This window comes from Chrysochloris asiatica, unplaced genomic scaffold (assembly GCF_000296735.1).
Source record: "Chrysochloris asiatica unplaced genomic scaffold, ChrAsi1.0 scaffold00054, whole genome shotgun sequence".
NCBI classification, from domain to species: Eukaryota; Metazoa; Chordata; class Mammalia; order Afrosoricida; family Chrysochloridae; genus Chrysochloris; species Chrysochloris asiatica.
Window position 1 is genome coordinate 2,716,117 of NW_006408572.1, and position 23,061 is coordinate 2,739,177.

Here is a 23,061-nt window from a genome sequence, read left to right on the forward strand (position 1 = left end):
ACAAGGTCAAACTTTGAATCTATTTTCATTTTGAAATCATCACAGGGAGGAGGGGGAACAACACAAAGAGATAAACCATTCAATTTCAATCTAATTCATGCTAATGAGTTGACAGGAATCAACTCTAACCAACAGCTGGGAGTTATGCTCTCTTGCAACAGCCAGCGTCAGGGTATAGATGCTCCAGCTCAGCAGACCTTGCTCTGGTTTCTCTTTAAGACCACAGCCTGGTGGTGAGGGGGCTGCTGGGCTCCATTATGGGAATTCACATGATATGACCCAACAGGGTAGGTGGTGGTTGGCTAGCTTTAGGAGCTTGTTGCCAGGCTGGTGAAGCACTCCCCAGGGATGGCACCTCCCCATGTGCAGCTCTCAACCACCACTGTCCGGGTGGTCCCAGACTCCATTCCTCACTCTCTCACTTTTGGCCTTGGTCAGTAAAGAACATGCAGCTGGCTAAGAAGCTTCCTTTGAAGGACAGAGTTAACGTGGGTACATGGGGAGAGATTTAGTAAGAATAGATGCCTGTTTTTCTGATTGGATGAGAATTATGACAATGGTTATAACAGTTACCATTAACTGGGTGCTTATTATTGGCCAGGTAATGGGCTAACCATTTTTCATCTACTAACTCATTTAATCCTTATAACCACTTATGAAATAGGTGCTCTTATCATCTGTACTTTATAAGTGAACAGAGAGTTAAATAACTTGATCAAGGTCACATAGCTATACAATGACAGAGCAAGGATCTAAACTCAAGTGAGTCTGACTCAAAATCTGCACTGTTACCTATCCTGGGCAAGCAGCATTGGGCTTCTTTGCTAAAGACTGCCTGATTGTGGATTGTAAAACCCAGATCCAGCCCTTAGTAGCTCAGTCTCACCAGGTCTCCCATCAGCCTGCCTTGGACATGTTCAGTACACACTAATTTCTTCTCTCACTGAGCACAACAGATAATTTGCAGATAGATTTTCTTGGCTGAAAGTGGTTGGTACAGTGTGTGGGTGATGCGAAATATTTTGTCTTGAAAGCAGAATCTAGGGGTGGGAGATGGGTGTTTTTGGTAGTACCCTTGAAAACTCTGTTCTATTCAGGAAGGATGATGTCTGAAGCCCCCTTTTGTCCTTTTTGCCTCCCAATCAGCATAAATGACTCAGTCCTACAGTTGGGAGAGAGATGAGCTCTAAATGGTCCAGAACTGCCATTATTCTAAGAGGTCTCAGGGGTCTGGGGTCTGTCCACAATCACATGCAACAGTATCACAGGGTTCACCCTCCAGAGAAACTCAGGCCATGGGAAGGAGGAAGGATCTTTGCACACTTACTTCCTTGTTCACAGGTTAACCTGGGCAGGAGTGAGGCGGACAGGATGCCTGACTGGCCCATGGGGTAACTTGGCTTCTCTGATCAGGGATCTACAGGGTTATCATGGGGCCTGGAGGGAGCTTGATGGAGGTCAAAGGAGGGTCAGAGAGGCTAGTCTGAGGTTCGCTCAGCTCTCACAGCAAACGAGGAAGTGCAGGGGTTATGAAATTACACAGACCAGTGTAAGTAGGGTTTCCCAGGGGCCACTAACATAAAAGAACCCAGGAGGCCACTGGAAAAAGGAAGAAGTGGGTAGCTTGGTGTGGGCCACAACCTTTGTCTGGTCAATAAGCCTTAGAAGGATGGGAGAGTGTGTCACAAACAAGATTTGGGACCAGAGAGTTGTTCTGTTCCTTGTAAGAGAGGAAGAAACCCAGGTGGCTTTCGCCCCATGCCCTTTCCTCTGAGCTTTTCTTGCTTGGTCAGATTTGGTACTACAGGCACTACAAGGTCCAACTGACATTTCTTACAGCAACCCTGAAAACTGCCTGCCTCAACCGTAAAGTGTGGATGAGATAACACCCCGAGGTGCTGTGCCATCCCTGCTTTCCAACACAGTGTGCCCAGGGTGTGGGTGGCACTTTGCCCTGCCTAAAGCCTGGACACTCCAATGGCTTTAGCAACTCCACTGTCTCCTCCCATGCTGACAGCTCATTCTTTCCCGTTATTCCCTGCCCAGGTTTCATCTGGAAGAGTCTTAAATCATGGGCTCAGCTTTATCCCTGGAACCACCTCTGTCCTGGAAGCTGAGCCCTATGTCATCAGGGAAGGGGTGGGGTTCTCCAGCGATTCTAATGAAGGCAGTCCAAGACTCAGCTACTAAGACTCTGAACCAAAGGTGGCTACTCTATCACTGCCTCAGATCACAAATGACAGCTTCCAGCTGACATCTGGCTTCCTTGGCCTGCTGCTGATTTCATCCCTGTACCCCACCCTACTTCACCAGGCGCTTGAGACTGCTGCGGGCCAAATGACTGTGTTGGCCTACGGGTGACCTGGCCTCTGGCTAGAATCACTTCCGTCCCTTCCCTAAGTCCCATGTTCTTTCCCACCTCAATCCCCTCAGTGGGGTAAAAGAAGGGAATTGTCAACTTTCAGGTGAAAGTGAGGTATGTGTGTATACACACCCAGACAGAGTTACTCACACTCAGACACACAGCAGAACAGTGGGCAGTGATATTAAGCACATATATATGCTTCAGCACTGTCACACACTCACATTTATCAAGAACCCACACACAGCAGGGAGCTGGTAGTGGTGTTCAACACACATTGACATACACATCCAGGACACATGAATACACATCAACAACTGCACCCAGAAAGATACATACATGCATGGCAGGACAACTGCTGTTGGTGTTTATGGGGTGGGGACAGGCTTGAGTGTGTGTGTGTGTGTGCGCACACATACACACAGAGCCTAGAGTGAAGCAAGGGCTACAGGAACAACCAAGGGCAAACAAACAAGAGGAGAATTCCTTAATCACATCAGGATGTGCAGGAGGGAGGGAGCGAGTAAGAGAGGGAGGGCAGGCCGAGGGAGGGGGGTGATTTTCCACAGGGGCCAGCAATGTCAGCTCTTCCTGTACGTGTGGGGAGGCTGGAGTTCAGGCCTGTGCTGCACTGCACTCCACACATCTATAAACTTGATCCTCAGCCTGAACCCTAACACCCCCCTCTTTCTACTCCCTTTCCTAAGCCTCCAGAGCTGCACATTATTAAACTTTTTCTTTCCCTCCAGTCTCCTCCAATGCAACATTAAAAAGAAGCATCTGGAACGCGTAGTGGAGTGAGATGGAGGCACAAGGGTGGGACTGGCAGGAAGGGGCACCAGCAGAGTGCACTCTTGAGAAGCTGGCTGGTCACACTAACATAGACATGGCTCTGAGAGGTTATAAATGACTAAGAGATGCATCTGAAGCCATTGGCAAAGCAGGGCTGGGGTGGGAGTGGTGGGCTTCCCTCTGCCATAGTGCACTCTTCCCGCACAGTACCTCATCTTCCAGTTGTTTTCCCTCTTGGCTTCCCATTTCCTTTCCCATGGTGTCTGGGACGGGTGCCACTGACACATATTTTCCACCCTTGAATGCCAGCAGAGGCTCTTCTTGTCCACAAAGGGCTTCCAGAAAATACTTCAGCACTGTGACCCTTTTGCAGTCGGCTGCAATAACCTACAGGGTAAGAGAGAGAGAGAGAAAAAAAAAAACTAGTATTTTTTGAAAGAGAAGATGAAGATGAGAGAGATTGTTGATGAGGGACACATGAGAAATTGTCAAAGTTACAGGACAAGGGATGCAGAGTGAATGAGTTGGAGTGTGCTTGTGTGTACAGGGCAGTAAGTGAGAGCCAAGATTTCTAGTTGAATAAAGTTACTACCATCTCTCTGGGGTACCAGACAACCCCAGCAACAATGTCAGGGGCCCTCTCAAGTTTTACCTTTCCTGACCCAAGTTTTGATTAAAAAAAAAAAAGTATTCTCTTCCACTTGGCATCTAATTGAGAAGGTGAAGGTGGAGTGGCATGCGTAACACTGGGCTTTGTGGAACACAGCTCTCCTGGTCCCCCCACACACACACACACTGTCACTCTTCACTCTTTTCTCAGCTCCCCTCTCACCAGACTCCCAAAGAACTTGCAGCCTGAGTGCAACATGAATGATGAGGGCTTTCTTCACTGTTTCATTTCAGTCAGATCATTTGGGGCTTCCCCTGACAGGTTCCTGCCCCACCTAACAGTTTCTCAAGCTCAAGAGACTGAGGTCAGGCAGAAGATTATGAAGAGAAGGGAGAAAGGTAAAGCAGGTGGGGTGTTTCACCAGAGCTCAGCTCCTCCTGGAGTTCACACCACCCTGTCTTTTGTGGCTACATCAGCACCCGAGCCAGTACTGTCAGAGAAGCTGGATCTGATTTAGCTGAAATGAAATTCAGTATCTTGAGCAACAGTCAACTTTGTTTGTGTCTCAGATGGAGTTTCCACAGCCACCTAGTCTGGGGTCTTTCTCTTGTGTGACCACACATGAATGTGCTCACATCTACAATGCATTTCCTCCATCAATCTAGTCCTTTTGTGCCTTTTTCTTCACTTCTGGTGATCTCTCCTCTATCCTGTCAGGCTGCTCACCAAGGGAGATGAGAGGCCTTTGCTTGATCTGGAGCTGGGTAACAGGTGAAGGTCATATTGCATGGGAACACACTTCAGTGGTCATATATACTGCAGGTTGGCAGCCAACTTCTTCATCACTGACTAGCCCACACTGAGTTCTCACCATCACTCCGTTCTTTTAATGCTTCCTTATTTCATAATACGAAAGGGACTTACTTATATGTTTGCATCACACAGTAAATTACCAATTTTGAGACAGCTGGATAGTTTGTTCATTTTACAGATGGTGTTGTAGGATCAACAGTAGACTATGAACCACAAGGTTGTCAGTTCAAACCCACGAATTGCTCCTTGGAAACCCTATACATAGTCGTTACGAGCTGGAACTGACTCAACAGTGCGTAACAACAATAACAAAAGTACATCTCAAAATCTTCATATGCCACTGGGAAGGGTTTTGAGGGCATACAATAGGCTCTTAATAAAGACTGGTAAGGAGAGGGATGGGGGCCTGGGTACCACAGAGAGCACAGGAAGCAGGCATGATCTGGGTATTCTCAATGAGCATCATTTTGCCAGCTGCTGACAGGAAAGTACAGCACACTGGTTAACAATGTGCTCCATGACCCCATGCAAACTGGCCACTCTCCCCTTCTTAGGTGTGATCTTTTCTCTTCCTTTCTAATGGCTCTGCTACCACAATATGCTGAATTATCTTGACCACCTCCTCCTAAGAGGTGCTCAATTACCTAGAAGAGGGCTCAGGAGACACTAGTCATCTTGAGCTTGGGGCGCCCAGTTCTGGGTTCACCTCCTTAGAGGAGGAAGAAAACTCTCCTTGGGCTAGGGCAGGTGACCATGGGTTCCATCGCGTGTATTCAAACATGTGATGAGGAAGGCTAGAAATACAGAAGCAGGGGCTAAAAGGCATTAAAGAGCAGAGCTGAAATGAGTAATAGCCTGGCAGGCAGCACGCACAGTGGCCTCCCTGCATCCCCAGCCTCTCACTCACAGAGGAAACTTCTGCATTTCCACAAGACTGCCAGTTTCCTCTCTGTGGTCTAATTTTAACCACCTTGTCGTTACAGTGTGTGTCAGCCACCTGACCCCACCATGACCTCTGACCTTATGCCCTAGCTACTGCTTGCACTATGGAGAATTATGTAATAGGTCCAGGACTTTCCTTTTCAGTGTGAGACTACTACCACTGAATAGAGAGGAGGTGGGGGCTAAAGAGTGAGAGGGGGCTGGAGCAGAAGTTCAAGATGGGTCCCTGGCATCACCTGGATGGTGACAGAATCACTAGCAATCCCTGCTAAGTGTGCAGAAGAAACCTGCCCAGAAAGGTGGCGTGTGTAACACCGCTGTGTGCCTGCTGATAGGTGAGCAGGAAAATTACTGCTATTAGCACATGGGCTGGAAGGTGTGCTAAATGGCTCAGGGAAAAAGCATGCTCCCTGCCCAAGAGGAGAAAGGCCACACATGTGGATGTGGAACTTATGGAGATGGGGATTTCCAGGGCACAGCAGGGCCCAGAGATACAGACATCCTGAGCCTGCCTGTAAAACATCCTTAGAGGGTATTGTCAATGACATGGACCCAAGCAGTAACGAGGTGGTTTGTTGTTATTGTTGTTTTTCCTGGCTTTATTTTTATTTTCTCTATATTTAGAAAGAATCTGGCTTCTTTGGGGATTGGGCCTGTTATGGCCATTAGTACCTCCTCTACAGCAATGGCATTTCTGTCTGATTCTCAAAGGGGTTCCAACCCATCAGGATTTCTAGGCTGATGTCAAGATGCCTGAAAAGAAATCTTATCTGTTTGGAGAAAGAAAAGTCACTCAGTTTTTTGGAAGAGTATCGTTTCTCCTTTGCAATCCAAATAGTAGACAGAATATGATTGTATGGTTTCCTTGGGTGTCTACAGCAAAGTGTGGGAATAGGAGAGGAAGTGTAGAAGATGGGAAAACTGAGAGGTATAAGGTCTAGGGTTTGCCCAGGGGCACAGAAAACCCTTCTGGGTCAAGCCCCCTGGCCCATCTGCTCTAAGGTAGGAGACATAAGCCCAGTTGGGTGAGGACCAGATGGTTCTATAGAGGTTTTCAAGAATATTCTCCTAAACAAAGTCTCTACACTTGAGTCAGAAAAACAAACAAACAAACAGTAATGCCATCAACAAATACAGTTTAAATATGGCTAATAAGGGGGGATATTATGACAGAGGAAGTCCTTCAAACCACCTACAGAAAGCAAATTCCAAGACTATCTTTGTCTGGAGGAGGAGGAGGACTTCCTGGTAGGAGAGGGGTTAAAGCTAGTCTCCCTGCTTAGAAAGAAAGGAGTCCAGATGAAGTCTATGACATAATCCCTACAATAACTCTCTTCATGAGCACGTTTTTCCATTCTAAATCAATGAAAAACAGAAAATATAAATGGTATGTACATCACAGCTCTGGGCAAACTAGAATCTCCAGAGGCGAGAGAGATGGGCAGCAGAGACCTCCTTCCCAAGCCGCGTGTGACAAGCTGGGCTGGAGGTAGGTGAAAGGGCTACTGGCCAGGGAATACTCCTGGGGAACAGCACCTTCTCAGTGGCAGTCATGGCCATTCTGAAGGGAGACTCATTGTGTAGATTATTAAGAACTCCAAACTTATAAACAAAATACCTCGCAATTTTCCCAACTAGCTTTGAAAAGAAAACAGGCTTTCAGTCAGGGAAGAGCTGAAACAAATGCAGCCAGAGAAAGTCCCTTCCCCACTTCTCCTGAAGACCATCTAAGCTAGCTTGCCCAATTAGTGGGAACTGAAACCTCTAACTTCAGGGCTCTAGTTATCGCCCTGATCGGGACTACACGCAAAGAACCAAGTAGAAAGGAAAACTGAAAGTGAGATGTGGTGAGGTGATACAGGAGCCAGACTCAGTTCCTTAGAGAGAGAATGTGAAGACTGTGTGGGCTAAGTGGGCACTGGAACTATGGAGAAGGTTGGTCTTGAGGAAAGCAGGAAGAAACCTCTAGGTCAAAAGAGAAGGCAGGCCAACTGGGCTATCCTGATCTGGATGACAAGGTGGATAGCACAGAACAGTGTTCTCTGAAAACTGGTGATTGTCCACATCCACTCTGCATAGCCTAAGGACAGTTCCAGCAGGGATCTGAGCCCAGTCTGGGTAGAGATGTCCAGGAGGGGAACAGAAAAAGAGATCTAGGCTGTCTTATGGAAGGTGGGGGGAGGATGAGAGAGGGAAAAAGGAACTAACAGTTATTGAGCACCTAGGTGCCAGGCACCACATACTGATGTCCTCAGATCAGTCACAGGGAAGGAAGAACGCTCAATCTCTCTCTCTCTCTCTCACACACATACACACACATACACTCACACATACTCACTCACTCTCTCTTACATATACACACAGAGCCAGGGGACACGAGGAAGGGGTAGAGAGAGCTGAACTAGAACTCTGAATGCAAGCTCTAGGAAATGACAGCCTCACTCCATCTTTAGTGGGTTCCCATTTTCTCCAAATAAGCCTCTTGGAAGGCACAAGCACAAAAGTAGCTAGTTAGATTTTATAAAATCTTTTTCTGAACTTTTGGGTTTAGGGATCTGAATTTAAACTTACACTATCAGTCAGTTCTATTTTTCTCTGGTCTTAAAAAGTCTAGCTTGCTACTGCTCCTCTGGTTAAACAGAAAAATCACACGGGGTTTCCCCACAAACTCAAGTTTACAGGTTGTTTTTCTTGTTTCTCTAAGTGGAGCCAATTATTCTCACATTTGTTGAAACCTTCAATCAAACTTTATAGCTTGTTAATTTTACAGAATGTCCTTAGAGCAAATAAGATGCAGACAGGAAAGTGAAGTCTTGCTGAGATTATTAAAGAACCTTAAAATAGCCTACAAATCCACCACCAAAGCTGGTAAAATACAGACTGCTTGGCTAGTTTCTGAGGTCAATTAACAATGGGTTAATCATCACTTTTAATGAGTCAAACCTTCAGAATTGGCTACAAAAATTTTACTTCAGACTACTGTGTTTTCAAACTCAGAACCTCTAGCTATGTATGACTCCCCATCACAGGAGACTGAAGAGAGGAGAGCACAATTCTGTAATGACCAAGGGTGGGTCATCCTGAAAAGGGGTCTGCCAACGAAAGTTCAGATACAAGAAATAAAAAATACCACACAGGGAATCCTCTGGAGGACAAAGGAAATGGTTCATTCACATTCTTAGGGGGAGAGTTTTCCTGGCAAAGACCAGGAAAGACTCCAGGGACAGGAGGGTAAATGCTCACAAGGATGCACAATCACTCTGAGACCGAGACAGAAGCTTAGGACGAAGATGCAGACATTTATGAGCTACGTGGATCAGAAGAACTGGTATGGAATTGAAAGCGAGAGGCATGGGCTAGGGGGAGAGAAAGGAAGAACCTGTGCAGGGTCTGAATGATAAAATGGAAAAGGCAGGAAAGGACAGCCAGCATCCCTGTGCAGATACAAAGTCTGACAACTTCCAGGCACACTGTCCATGACATCAACTCCAATAGCATTTCGCTCTTTTTCACAGAACCGCTTTATTGCTACATAAGGTAACTAAACATAAGCTACACTTCCTCAATCACTTTGAATCCCAAAAGCTATGTTTTCTCTTTGACGGATTCTGAAGTATGGGTTGTCACCAATCAGTTGGCACTGCACATACAAAAGGGCCCTCTGTTAGCAGAATGGTGTGGCAGTCTGGTCTCCCCACACACATCCACTCACTGTGTTCACACACAAGCATGTGTGGGTGAACATGGTACCCTAGAGAAGGCTAGGTAGGAACCAGGAATGGTTAGGTAGAAGGATTTGTGGGGCAGGCTGAGTGGGCAAGTAATTTCAATAAAGTTATATTGAAGATTCCAAAGGTAGAGGAATTTGGCTACTGAGAGGAAGATTGTGTTCACACTGGAGGGGCATACACACACTAGCTGTGAGGAGGTTAAGTATGATAAGAAAAAACAAACAGGTACCTTTTGGGAAGAGGCAAGACAAAATATTACAAGGGGTATTTCCTAGCTATGTTTCCTTAGATAAGTTACTTAACTTCTGTGAATCTCTGTTGGCTCAAGTTGTTTCTGAGGTTTACAAAAGATAGGCAACTTTTGTGCACCAGAGAACTTTATCAACAAAGTGAAAAGATAATGTAGAAAGTGGAGAAAATAACTGACTGCTATGGTGTGGCGCTGTAGGTTAGTGTCCTGGACTGCAAAGTCGGTTTTGATCAGCAAGGTTGGTGGTTCAAGCTAACCAGCTGCTCCTCAGAAACTCTATAAAGGGTCGTTATGGGTTGGAACTGACTCAATGGTACTTAACAATAACAATAACATAAGATACACACTGATCTGTGAACCACAAGGTCGGCGATTCAAACCCATCAGCTGCTCCTCAGAAACTCTATACAGGATTGCCACTGAGTTGGAACTGACGAATGGCACTTAACAACAACATAGCTTATAAGAATTTAATATCCAGAATATAAAGAACTCTAAAAACTCAACAACTACAACAAAATAATTCAATTAAAAAGTGTGTAAAAGACTTGAATATGCATTTCATCAAAGAAGATATAGATACCAAATGGCCAACATGCACATGAAAACTTGCTCATTAATCATTAGGAACATGCAAAGCAAAATACCACAATAAGATACCACTTCACAGTCAACAGTGGCTATTATCAGAAAAAGGGAACATAACTTTTGGGGAGTTGGGATGTGGAAAAGTGAAACCCTCATCCACTGTTGGTGAGACTGTAAAATGGTGAAGCTGCTGCAGGAACAGCGTGGTGGTGCCTCCAAAAGTTAAACATAGGTAGATACCTAAAGACTTGAACTCAGGGCACAAACTTATACACTTATGTTCACTTCACTGTTATTTGCAATAGCTGAAAGATGGAAAGAACTAATCAACGAATAAATAATATATCAGACAAAGGAATACTATTCAGCTATAAACAGAACATGTTATGACATGGATGAACCATGAAAACATTAAATGCTAAGTGAAATAAATCGGACCCAAAGGACAAATATATATTTCCAATTATATGAAGTATCTATAATACACAAATTTGTAGAGACAGCAAATTAGTGGTTATCGTGGGCAGGAAGGGAAGGTTAAAGAGTTATTATTAAATTAAAGGTACTGAATTTCTGTTTTATGGTGATGAAAAATTTGGAAGCAGACAGTAGTAGTGGTGAATGTAATTAATGTCCACTATAAAATTATATATGCAAAAATGGTTGAAATGGCGAATGTTTTGTTATATATATTCTACCACAACAAAATTAAGAGAGAGTGAAAAAAGACCTAAGGTATATTGAGTATTTAGCAAAATGCCTTGGCCCAGTAAGTGCTCAGTACATCTGAGTGGCTGCTTCTCTTCCTGGCTGTCTCACTCTGATTGCTCAAGAGAAAGGGGCATTTTCCCAATACTACCGAGATATTTTGAAGTAGCCACTCAGACGCAAGGTAGGAAGCATGGGCCTGACACACAGCCTAGGGCTGAGGTGAAAAGCCCTGGAATGCTCACCTGACTGTTGAAGTTGCTAGAATATTTTATTCAGAACAAGTGCTGGATCTAGGATGCTGGGCAGGTCTCTTGGTGGAGGGAATACCTAGCACCTCTCTCCAGCTGTCCCTCTTTCTATTTTCTGGAAAGGTTCCTGGACCTAACCTGAGGCATGTATCCACTCTACAGGACTGTAAAGAGGCTCCAAGGCTTGGGCTTTGGAACAAGCATTTCACTAATGCCCAAATCAGAAATAAAACCCTGTAGTAAACATCAAAACCACCTTGTCCATCTGGCCCCATCATATTGGGGTGGGGGCTTTGCTTTGCTAATAGTATCCTCCTTAAATAAAACCAGCAGGATCCTTGTTCTGTGTCTTCCATTAAGAGAGTAATGATGAGAAAATCCCCAACACAGCATTTTCTACCCACCTGAATTTCCTGAGCTTGAACATTCTGAACAAAGCCAGCAAGGAGCCGGGTCTCTCCTGGGACCAAGAACAAACTGGTTCTTAAATTATCTTTTCACAATAACTATTCCCTTCTACAACTCTGCACTCTGCTGTCTAGCAAGGTGGATTCTCAGCAGTGAGTCAGACACAGAGAGCAAGCTATAGGCAGCAGCAGCAGCTTGGGCTGTAGGCCAACCCTGCTTTTTCCCTGCAAAATGCTCTGAGAGCAGCCACCCACATTGGCAGAGTTTAGGGGCAGATACTGGCACTGCCAACACAGTCTTTCAGGTCTGGCTGGCTTCAGCTGGGCTGAAACCTGGAACACAGGTGCTGGCCTCTCACTTACTGAACCAGCAGGGGAGGCTACAAGCTCAGCCCCTGGGAATAGAAGTCCTCAAGTTTGCAAACATCATATGCAGTCTGTTTCTGCACTGCCAGTTTGTTCTGGGCAAGAGAACTGCGTCCTTGGCTCTGGTCATTCTGAGCCACATTCTTATCTGCCTTGAGACAGCTGTATCCAGGAGACCACCAGGTTTATGTTAGAGACTCTTTCTCCTAATCTCCTTGTTTTATCTGTTCTGTACTGGGGTGGGAGAAGGCCCTTTCTGAGACATCTGCAGCATTCAATACAAGTAGTCAACATCTAACCAATATTTACTAAGTTTCTACTGTTCAAGACCCTGGGAGTGTTCAACATAGAACAAAACAAAGTTCCCGCTCCAGTGGTGAGTGTGGGTGGGGTACATACTGGGTGCATCAAAAGAGAAGTACAAGACAATGCAGAGCACCTGCCTCCCTGGCCCCTACACCTCCAGTACTTAGAACAAACAAACTCCTTGCTATTAAGTTGATTTCAACTGATAAAAACCCAATAGGACAGAGTAGAACTGCCCCACAGGGTTTTCCAAGGCTGTAATCTCTACAGAAGCAGATTGCCATATCTTTTTCCTGTGGAACATGGAGCAGTTGGCATTTTAGAACTACTGACTTTTTGGTTAGCAGCTGAGTGCTTAACCTCTTCACCACCAGGGCTCTCAGGAGGGAAGAATTCCCACTCTTCTCTTTATGGAAGAGGGAGAGGCAGGCTGAAGGAGAGGAACAGCTCTCTGCAGAAACCTGAAGCCCTATTCCCTTAGGGACCTTGAGAAATCAGTGTGGAGAATTACCCTGGACTCAGCCTTACTATAAGATGCATCAGCTTGAACTCCTCCTATTTCTCTCCAGGTTCCACAGGCTCTGCCACTAACCCTCTGTGTATCACCACTTTTACTTCTTGCTCTGACTCTAATCCTTGACTCCAAGCAATCCAGTCTGTTATCTTCTCTGCATACTATTTGCTCCATTTTGCACCTCTGAAACTTTAAAGACTATTCCCACAATGTACTGTGATTCTGCACAATCAAGTCATTTCTACACCTTCCTTTAAGCTTGATAAAAAGTCTTTCTTTCCAAAGGAGTCAGTTAACCTTTCATCCAATCTGCCAACCTACCTTCCATAAATCTTTCCTGAGCCTGTCTATGTGACAAAGACTACTAGACATCCTAGGGAATGAGAGAGATGAAGGCAGACCTTGACTTCAGAGTTCCTAGTCCACTGAAGGACTGATTCCATAGTAACCTAACACTCACCTCTTCCAAGTATACAGCTGACCCTTCACTTACGGACTAGGTCTACATTTCATTCATCTTCTCAGACCTGACAAACAGCACTCAATATCTACATATTTTCTTATATGCTGCAAAGCAAGTTATCTTGCCCGGTGATTGAAAGAGACCTTAATAATCATTCAGAATCACAACAGAACTTCCTCCACAACATGCCCCAAAGATCCAATACTTTCTTAACTATTCCAGGTGGAACCAGGGGAAACTTTAAAAATGAATCTTTACTTTCTTAAGAAACTTATGTTGTTGTTGTTGTTGTTACGTGCCGTGGAGTCGGTTCCGACTCATAGCGACCCAGTACACGCTGTAAATCTTTACGGGCGCAGAAAGCCTCATCTTTCTCCCGCGAAATGGCTGGTAGTTTCGAACTGCTGACCTTGCGGTTCGCAGCCTGATTCGTAACCACTATGCTACCAAGAGCTCCTTATAAGTAATTTTTATTATTACCTCCACTACCAGACTGTGGTGCTGTGGGTTAATGCGCCAGACTGCAAAGCCATTTAAACTGCAAGGTGGGTGGTTCAAGCTCACCAGCTGCTCCCTGGAAACCCTATACAGGGTCAGTATGGGTCAGAATCGACTCGACGGCACTTCACTCGACTTTACCCTACCTAAAATACATCAGCCTGGACTATGCTGTATAGGAAGTCTCTTTTACAGTTGATTAACGAGGGAGTTAATTTCCTACTTGAAGTTCATACCATTTTCAACTTTTCTAGTGACCTTGGTGTAGGAGAAGCACTGGACCACATATGGTAGGTGGTCAAACCCAGGAGCCACTCCTCAGAAACCCTATATACAGTCACTATGAATCAGAACCGACTTGATGGCACTTAACAACAGCAACCCTTTATGGAGTCCTGGTGTGGTTTCGCAAGGTCTAACTAGACTGCCCACTGTAAGATCGGCGGTTCAAACTCACTAACTGTGCCCTGGAAACGTTTTACAGGGTCTCTCAATGGCACTTACCAGCAATAACAAATGATCCTGTATAGGGTTTCAGAGTCCAACAGCAACTCGGCAAGAAAAAGATAAGGCTTTTGACTCACGCAAAGATTTATAGTCTCAGAAACCCTTTACAGGGTCACTGCGAGTAGGAACTGACTCCAGGGTACTTAACAACAATAAAGTGGTAGAATTCTGCTTCTAGCTAAATGGCCTCAAATTATTTGAGGCCTGCTGTGTTATACCTTCTTTAAGCTAAACAGTCCCACTTCCTTCAACTGTTCCTCACTTCAACTGTCACCTAAACATCCTGCTTAGTGGTGGTTATGTACCGTGCCATGGAGTCAGTTCCAACTCAAAACGACCCTGTATAGAGTTTCCGAGGCTGTAAATCTTGAGGGGAGCTGAAAGCCTCATTTTTCTCCCACGGAACAGTTGGTAGTTTCAAACTGCTGACCTTAAGGTTAGCAGCCCAATTTGTAACCACTACGATACCAGAGCTCCTCACATCTTGCTTACTACTATTCCACTGAAGTAGTATGCCTCCTAAAGTAAGTAAGTTGCCTATGTGTGATCTGACAGCTGAGAACAATGTAGATCCTGTCTTCCCTCATTCTCTTCTGGATGTCATAATTCTATGAATAGGCCAAACCCACGTAAGTTTGGTGTTTACCACCACCTTGCCCTTCTGACATGTACTGATGTTGTGAGCTTGAATCAGTCCCCAAATGACAGCATCCCATGCACAATGGAACGAAATGCTGGTCTTGTGCCATGTGTATGGTCAGTTGTGGATCAAATTGTTGTGACCCACTGCATTTTCACTGGCTAATTTTGGAAATAGATCATCAGGCCTTAATTTTTCAGTATTATAGAAACAAACAAGCCTCCACTAGCAGATAGATGGTGGTGGTTGTCCATGAGATACACTGGCTGGAAACCAAACCTGGTCTCTTGAATGGAAGGTAAAAGAGAATTATGCCAGTGAATCACCAACGACCACAGACACAGCTTTAATGAACAAAATTCCCTAATTGTTTTCACATGTGACTAAATCCCACCTCACTCCCCAACCCGCAAACACACACAAAGTGAGTGCAAGTTTTCTACTACTCCCTTTGATATCATTACCTTTACTGAGGTCTCCCTAGGCTGTAAGAAATATTACTTCTTATTGTGCTGCATGCTACTTGGTATCTGAGCTGACTTTTGGGTAAAGGTAAGATTTTACATTTATTATTATTAAACTTTTTATTATGACTTGGGTGAAGGTTTATAGAACAAATCATCAGTTTTACATTCAACATACCATACACTTTGCTTTGCAACATGCCTGTAATCCCCTCCATGTACCAACAGTTAACAGCATTTACCTCTATTCACTTTAACTACTGCATTCCTACCTCCCTGCGCCTCCGACTACCTTCATCTTTCCTCTGCTAACCTCCCTCTTGTTAATGCCTGTCACCCACGTTAACATGTGTCTAGCCTCTTGACCATTAATAATTTTCCTTCCCCTGTAACCAATATAGATCCTTTTATTAAGAAAAAAATTTTTTTTTTTTAGCTTTTACAACACTGATCTCATACACTGTTTGTCCTTTTATGATTGAAAATTTCACTCGGTTTAATGTCCTCCAGGTACAACCATGTTGTGAAGTGTTTCACAAACTCATCATTTGTACTATTCCATTGTGTGTATGTACCAAAGTTTGTTCAACCATTCTTCTGTTGATGGGCATTTTAAAAAATGACTGTCTCCAACTTTTTGATATGTCTCTTGTACTCAGCATATTGAAGGATCCCATTTTCTTATTCATTCTGCTTTTCATGCCTCTTGACTGGTACTTTTAATCCATTTACATTCAGTGTAAATTATCAATAGGTATGAATTGGTTGTTGTCATTATTCTTTTAGTGTGTGCGTGTGTGGTGCTGCTGAATTCTTTGTTCCACATTAATTTTCTATGGAGAGTTCATTTTATTTGTGGGTTTTCATTTTCATTTCTGTTGTATTAATGTTTACAAAATCTTTCTGATGTTTCTCTTTTTTAAATGTTGATGTGCAGGTGTATTATTTTTGAGATTTCCCTGTAATTTATTTTTTCCTCTGCTTTAAACAGTCTGTTATCTGTTTTATCTCTAAATCTACTTTCCTTGCCATTTGGAAGTTCTGAGTCTACACTATTCTTTTTGCTTTATAGTTGACTTAATTATGCATTGATATTTCTGGTTCCCTATTTTCAGTCTTGTAGGTTTGTTGTACTTTAAATACTTTTATATCTGAATTGAGTTCTAGGTGATATTTTCATGAATGTTAATCTCAGACTGTTGTCTGCTGTTGTTGGTTCTCAGTCCAAAGTACACTGTTGAGCATTTTTTGCAAAACTGAGTGGGTTGTTACTAATATTTCTATACTTTCTGTTTACCATAAAGTGTCCTAATTTCACTATCGTATTTGATGTACAGCTTTGGTGGCTATATGATATTTTTTTGGGGAGTGGGGAGTAGGATATATGATTGTTAGTTGGCAATTCTTTTTTTTTTTTTCCAGAGTTTTGTATATGTCATTCCATTGTCTTCTGGCCTGCATGGTTTCTGCTGAGAAATCAAGAGTTTAGTCTTATTGGTTCTCCTTTGTAGGTAACTTTTCATTTTCCCTGAGCTGTTCTCAGGATTCTTTGAGTTTGGAAAGTTTGATTATGCTATGTTTTGGTGATTTTCTTTTGGGATCTATCCTGTTTGGGGTTCATTCAGGTTCCTGTATGCTTATTTTCTCGTCTTTCATGATGTTAGGGAAGTTTCCGCTAACAGCTTAACAATTTTCTCTGTGTTTGTCTCTTCTTGTTCTGGAATTCTGATCGCCTGTAAGAAGTTGTTCTTCATCGTGTCCACATAACTCTATGGCTTTCTTTGGATTTTTTCATTCTTTTTATGATTGTTCTTCTAGCACACTAGTATTGAGAGATTTTTCTTCATGTGCATTAATGCTGGCTTCCATTGCTTTACATCCACATACACCCTTTGTTCTTTCAATGTATTGCTCATTTTTTGAGATCCTAGTAATAATCTTTTGGATTTCTAACTGAAGGTATTATTGTGTTCTCTTGCTTTCCTTGCTCCTTCTATTGATCCTTTGAGTTCTTTTTCAGTTAGTTCTATTGCCTTTTCTTCCTCAGAAGCATCTTCTGGCTCTGCATCTTGGTCATTTCTTTGAGTCATTCTCTTGTTTCTTGTGAGCTGAAATTGTCTGTTGTCTCTGGTGCTTTGCGAGGTTGTCGTGTTTGTGAAAACAAACAGCGCAGTTATTGGACTTGGAGTGGAGAAATCTCTGGAGAGCTCCTAAATTCAAGGAGTTCATGAGGTGGTTATGGAAGGGATGTGACGTAGAGCTCATGGCCCTAGATGAAGTTCCTATTGGCCTCAGTGTTAACCTATGTTCAGGGCACTCAATCCGTAAGTATTTCATGGGGGCCCTTGATGGAGCTAGTTTCAGTGTCTGTTAGGACCACAAGAAAGCTGGGGGAAGGTTGACTGGTTAAACGATGGTCTGGCTCTGCAGGTTCTGCAAGTCTGGAACTGAGTCCACCTGAATCCAGGTACCAAAATGGCACAGCTGGCCCCCACCTCCCGCTGGTGTGGCTCCCAAACATGCGGTTCTGAACTCTGAGAGCAGACTCTGTATTGGGAGTATATGAGGGTGGGAGATGGCCACACTTCCTTCTGGTCACTACAGGAGTATAGGGGAAAAAAAAGAAATTGCGCCCTTTCTATTGCCTGTGCAAATCTGCTCTGCCAGGCTTCCCTCCGCTACTAAAGCTGCTCACAAGATGGTGGAGCCGCGTCTGGCCTGTTAGTTCATCAGCCTCTCCCTTTCACCATCCCTACCTAGCCTCTCCTCCCAGAACAGTATTCCAACCACATCTCTAACCTTTATTCTGAAGTTTAGGTGCCAGAACTTTTATCTGTATCTGTTTTATTTTGTCTCTTGCATTTTTGTTGTAGAGGCTCCATGTAGTGTGTCTGCATAGTCTACCAAGTTGCCATAAGTCTCGTTTATTATTTTTAAAAACATTTTATTGTTGTTTGGGTGACAGTTTACAGAGCACATTAGTATATCATTCATTCTCATTTTATTTCATCTTATTATCTATGTCTTATATTAAAACCCATCAAATTCTTCTTGGATTCTAAATTTGTCTTGCAAGAATGCAATCCCTCTCAAGTTCATGTCATCCATAAATTTGCTTAGTTGGTTTGCTTATGCTTCTTAACATGCTATTTTTATGTGCCAAGAAATTGGTTTCAACTCACAGTGTCCCTGTAAAGGATTTTCAAGGGGTGGTTGGTGGGTTTGAACAGCCAACCTTATGGTTAGCAGTCCAGTGCTTATCCTACAGCATAACACCAGGACTCCTCTTAATATCTTATTTGTTAATCTCTCCTGCTTTCTCTCCTCAGTTAAGCATTTTAAGGGCAGGGACTGTACTATATGAATGTAAAAACAAAACCCTACTGCCATTGAGCTGACTCCAACTTACAGTAACATTACATAGGGTTTCCAGGGCTGTAAATCTTTATGGTGCAGAAAGCCTTATCTTTCTCGTGCAGAGTGGATGATGGGTTTGAACTTCCAACTTTGTGGCTTGCAGTCCAGTGCTTATCTTACAGTGCCTATATAGTAGGGTGTGCAGGGGCTTGAGGATAAGCGCTGGACTGTGAATTACAAGGTTGGCAGTTCATGCCCACCAGTCACTTTGCAGGAAACAGATGAGGCTTTCTGCTCGCACAAAGCTTTACAGCCTGAGACACTCTACACAGAGTTGCTATGAGTAGGAACTTACTCAATAGCATTTAACGACAAAAATGACAGCATATATAGAATATGTGTATAGGTGTAGATTATAACAAATCTATCTGTAGTCTCTAATATATGATCTAGGACTTGGACAATGTGGATGCTAGACCATGGAAGGCATACAGCAGCCTTAAGTCCACTGGGTCGCACAATCCAGTGAACATTCTAGAGAGGGTGTTAACCACATCGTATACTAACTATGTGAATAATGCTCCTTGAAGTTGTGCAAAACAGACACTCTGGGCAGACTCAAAGATCCTATTTTCTGCTTTGGGTGGCACAACTCATGGAGGCTCAAACACATTAAACTCTGCCTAGAGTTTCTAATATGAAATTAAATAGCACAAGAAGCCCAGCTTCTGAGCATGTCTCATCCTATCTTAATTAGAGGCTACTGTCCTAGGGCAGACTACAACAAACCTTAGCAGGAGGTGAGAGTATACTCTTCGAAGCACTGATATCATGCCCTAAAAGAAATTACCCCTATATCTGGAGGGAGAATCCCCATAGCACATTAAAACTAAGATATACAGCAGTTCGCTGGGATTGTGCTTGACATATGAAGTTCTTCAAGTTACATTATCAGGTACCACATTTCTCCAGCTCTGAATCTTATACGCAGCTCATGCTGTATACAGTGACTATGAGCCTGTTCATAGTTAGAGATAAGGTATAAATAAGACAAATGCTTGGCAATAGAAGCAGCTTAATAATTATAAGTTACCCTTCATTTTACCTTTGAACATTTAAAATCATTCTTCAAGACCACCTGCATTAGAACCATCCAAAGTGCTTGTTAAAATGCAGATTCCAGCAATCCACTTTGGACTAAATGAAATAGTATTTCTGGAGGCAGGGTCTTAGAAGCAGCAGTTTAAAAAGTGTCTAGGTGCTTATGAATACTGAAGTTATTAAAGGTTGGAGAGATGGGTGAAATTTTAGTTACATTTTGAAACTTAACTACAATTGTAATACTACTTTAGTTAATGTGCAAATACAACTATTACCTTACATTGCTCATGGCAGTTTTATGACTTAGAAAGTCTCAGTACCCGTGAAACTTGTATCTAGATAGAGATAATACAAATGAAGAAACGGAAACTCCAATAAGTTAATGTTACGCTCAGTATTGCTAAGTTTTGAGCCAGATACAAAGACAATCTAGTTCAGTGCTCTAGCCAGCTCATCAGAATCATCACCTTTCTGAGAGAGAACCATTAGGCTTTCCAGGTATAACAGCAAAACTCGCTGTGCTTCAACCCTAATAGCTACAGATAACTAGTTAGTGAGCAGTTACAGTGTGCCAGGCACTCATTTAATCCCCACAACCACCCCATGAAGTAGGTACTGCTATCACCTTACTTTTACATATGAGGAAATCAAGGCATTGGGAAGGTTAATAATTTACTCAAAATTATACAGCCAGTGGGAAGGAGTCCTTGTGGTGCAGTGGTTAAGTGCTTGGCTGATAACTGAAAGGTTGGCAGTTTAAACCCACTCAGAGGTTCTGTGAGAGAAAGGCCTGGCAATCTGCTTCTGTAAAGGTAGCAGCCAAGAAAATCCTACGGATACATGGGGTTACAGTGAGTTAGAATAAACTCAATGGCATTCAACAACAACATGCAACTAATAAGTGACAGAGGTAGAGGGTCTCTGCTCTTAATCCCTATAAATATATTTTAACTTTGTGAAGGGAGTGAAGATTTATAGAGCAGATCATCAGTTTTACATTCAACAAATCATATACTATGCTTCATTATAATGATTGCAAGTCCCTCCATGTAACATCAGGTAACAGTATTTATCTCTATTTAACTCTTGCACTCCTCCCTAGTCTCCTGCTATCTTTATTTTATAATCCTTATTCTAACTGCTCATACTCACAATGGATTAAAAGCATTTACATATTCCTTGGGCAGAGAGCCCCCTCACAACCCTGAACACTGAAAAGACATCCATTTACGGTGGAAATGTAAAGGAACCATGTCTTATTGATGATTTCCGTCAAACTAAACTACTTTTGGGCTTGGTGTATTTCTCTTGAGCACCTGGCATGCCACAGGTCAAGTGAAAGCAGGATCTAGTGAAAAGGTCACTTCATGGTCTCCTATCCTGTGTAATTTTGGGCAAGCTACTTAACCTAATCTGAAAATGGAAGGGGCTGGACCACATGACTCTGAAGATCTCTTTCCACTTGTAAAGGCCTGTGGGTAGTCATCTTGGAGAAGAGAGAAAGAAAGACAGTTATGCCACTGAGCTTAATTCGGGGGGCTCAGCTTGGACACAGGGAACAGTGTCATGAGTTGGAATTAACCTTTTTGGAAGGGGTGAAGATTGAGAATCTGAAGGAAAAGTGAACGGCTAGAGAGAGTTTCTGATGAAAAAAGACGGTGTAGGTGCTTCTCATATGATAAGCCATTCAGACACACTTGGTATGTTTTATGGAATCATTAACACAGAGCTCCCCTCTGGCCACAGAGCAGAGGCCGAAACAGCGAACTAGTTTATAAAGCGCCACAGCGGAAAATTTCTCTTGTGTCCAAACTAAGTTCCTGGCTTTCTGTGAGGTTTGGAAAGACTTATACTGATGTTTTAATCACCTGTTTAGTGTTCTGAAGACTCTAGACAGTGGCCTCATGGGCTTGCTCCAGCAGGCAGTGGGGAGCTGCTGGCTCGTGCACCATGTTCTAGTTGTGAGCCTTGCTCCTTTCCCATGGCCATACCTGACACTCTGTAGCTAAACCTTCGAGTCCCCCTAAGAAGCTGATGATGCTCTTTTTTGGCTAACTTATTACCAGATATGATGCCAGGAGCAACCTTTTAAAAGCCAAGGGGCAAGAGGCAACAAGTGGTCTCTGGTGATTAGTTTGCCAATAACACCTCTATGAGAGTGGCAGTACAAAAGAAGCATCAAATCTTCCAAAGCATGTGGGTATTCATCATGAAATAAATCCCCACAAGTGAAATATAATACTGAACAAATCCAGGACAGTGAAAGTTCTAGAAATGAAAATTTAAGAGAATGCCAGACCCCATTAAGAATGTTCAGCATTTAAGGAGATTAAAAAAAAAAAAAAAAAGAGCAAGGCAGGATTTGTTTTCCTCTGTAATTTTCACTGGTCATTATGATAGTTAAAATTTTGTGTCAACTTGACTGGGATAGGATTCTCAGTGGTTTGGCAGTTGAGATGTAGTTATCCCCATTATGATATCTCATATAATGTAACCCTATGATGAGGTCAGCAGTCCTGGTGTGGCACTGTGGGTTAATGAACCAGACGCAAAGCCATTTGAACTGCAAGGTTGGCGGTTCAAGCTCACCAGCTGCTCCTTGGAAACCCTATACAGGGTCGCTATGGGTTGGAATCGACTCGACGGCACTGAACAACAACAACAACATGATGAGGTCTGCTATGAGCAGGCAATCAATTGAAAGAATGGGTCCTCGGGGGTGTGGCCAGCTTCCAATACATTAGACATTGAAGGAAAGCTTGTTTGAGCTCTACTGGGTCTGGATCTTGCATCTGACCTGTCCTCCAACCTCAGATTCTTTGGACTTGAGCCAGTGATCTGCTCTATTGCCTGCCTGCCATCTGACCTGTTGATTTTGGTTTTTCTGACCTAGATTTTGAACTTTCTCACCTCTACAATTATGTGAGCCATTTCCTTGAAATAAACTTATATATAGAAAAAAAAGTATGTATATATATATATACATACATACACATACCCAAACACACATGTTGTTGTTAAGTGCCATTGAGTCAACTGCAACCCACAGTCACCCTGTATAGGGTTTTCTGAGGAGAAACTGGTGAGCTTGAACCGCAGACCCATATATATGTGTGTGTGTGTATATATAGGTATATGTACATGCACAAACATATACATTACACTGTTTTTGCTTCTCTAGAGAACTTTTTTTTTTTAATGGGATAGTTTATATGGGAATACATTAGCTTTACATTCATCCTATCATTTCATTGCCATGATTACCATCCCCTCCATGCATTATCAACCAACCAAAGGGTAAACCCTGCAAGCCTGCCCCCAGTCATCAGCACACGGCTCCTCTCCCTCTCTGGGTCTAGAGTCCCCAACTGTTCCATCTCTCCACATAATC

General features: G+C 43.3%; 1 protein-coding gene across 1 annotated transcript in view; it reads right to left on the reverse strand.

Moving 5' to 3' along the window:
* Nucleotides 1-23,061, reverse strand: part of SMG6 (SMG6 nonsense mediated mRNA decay factor) — a 286,565-nt gene that overhangs the window by 19,117 nt on the left and 244,387 nt on the right. Inside the window, exon 14 of the mRNA XM_006863239.1 lies at nucleotides 3,365-3,541. Coding sequence (XP_006863301.1) covers nucleotides 3,365-3,541 — 177 coding nt within the window. The remainder of the gene's footprint in view (nucleotides 1-3,364; nucleotides 3,542-23,061) is intronic.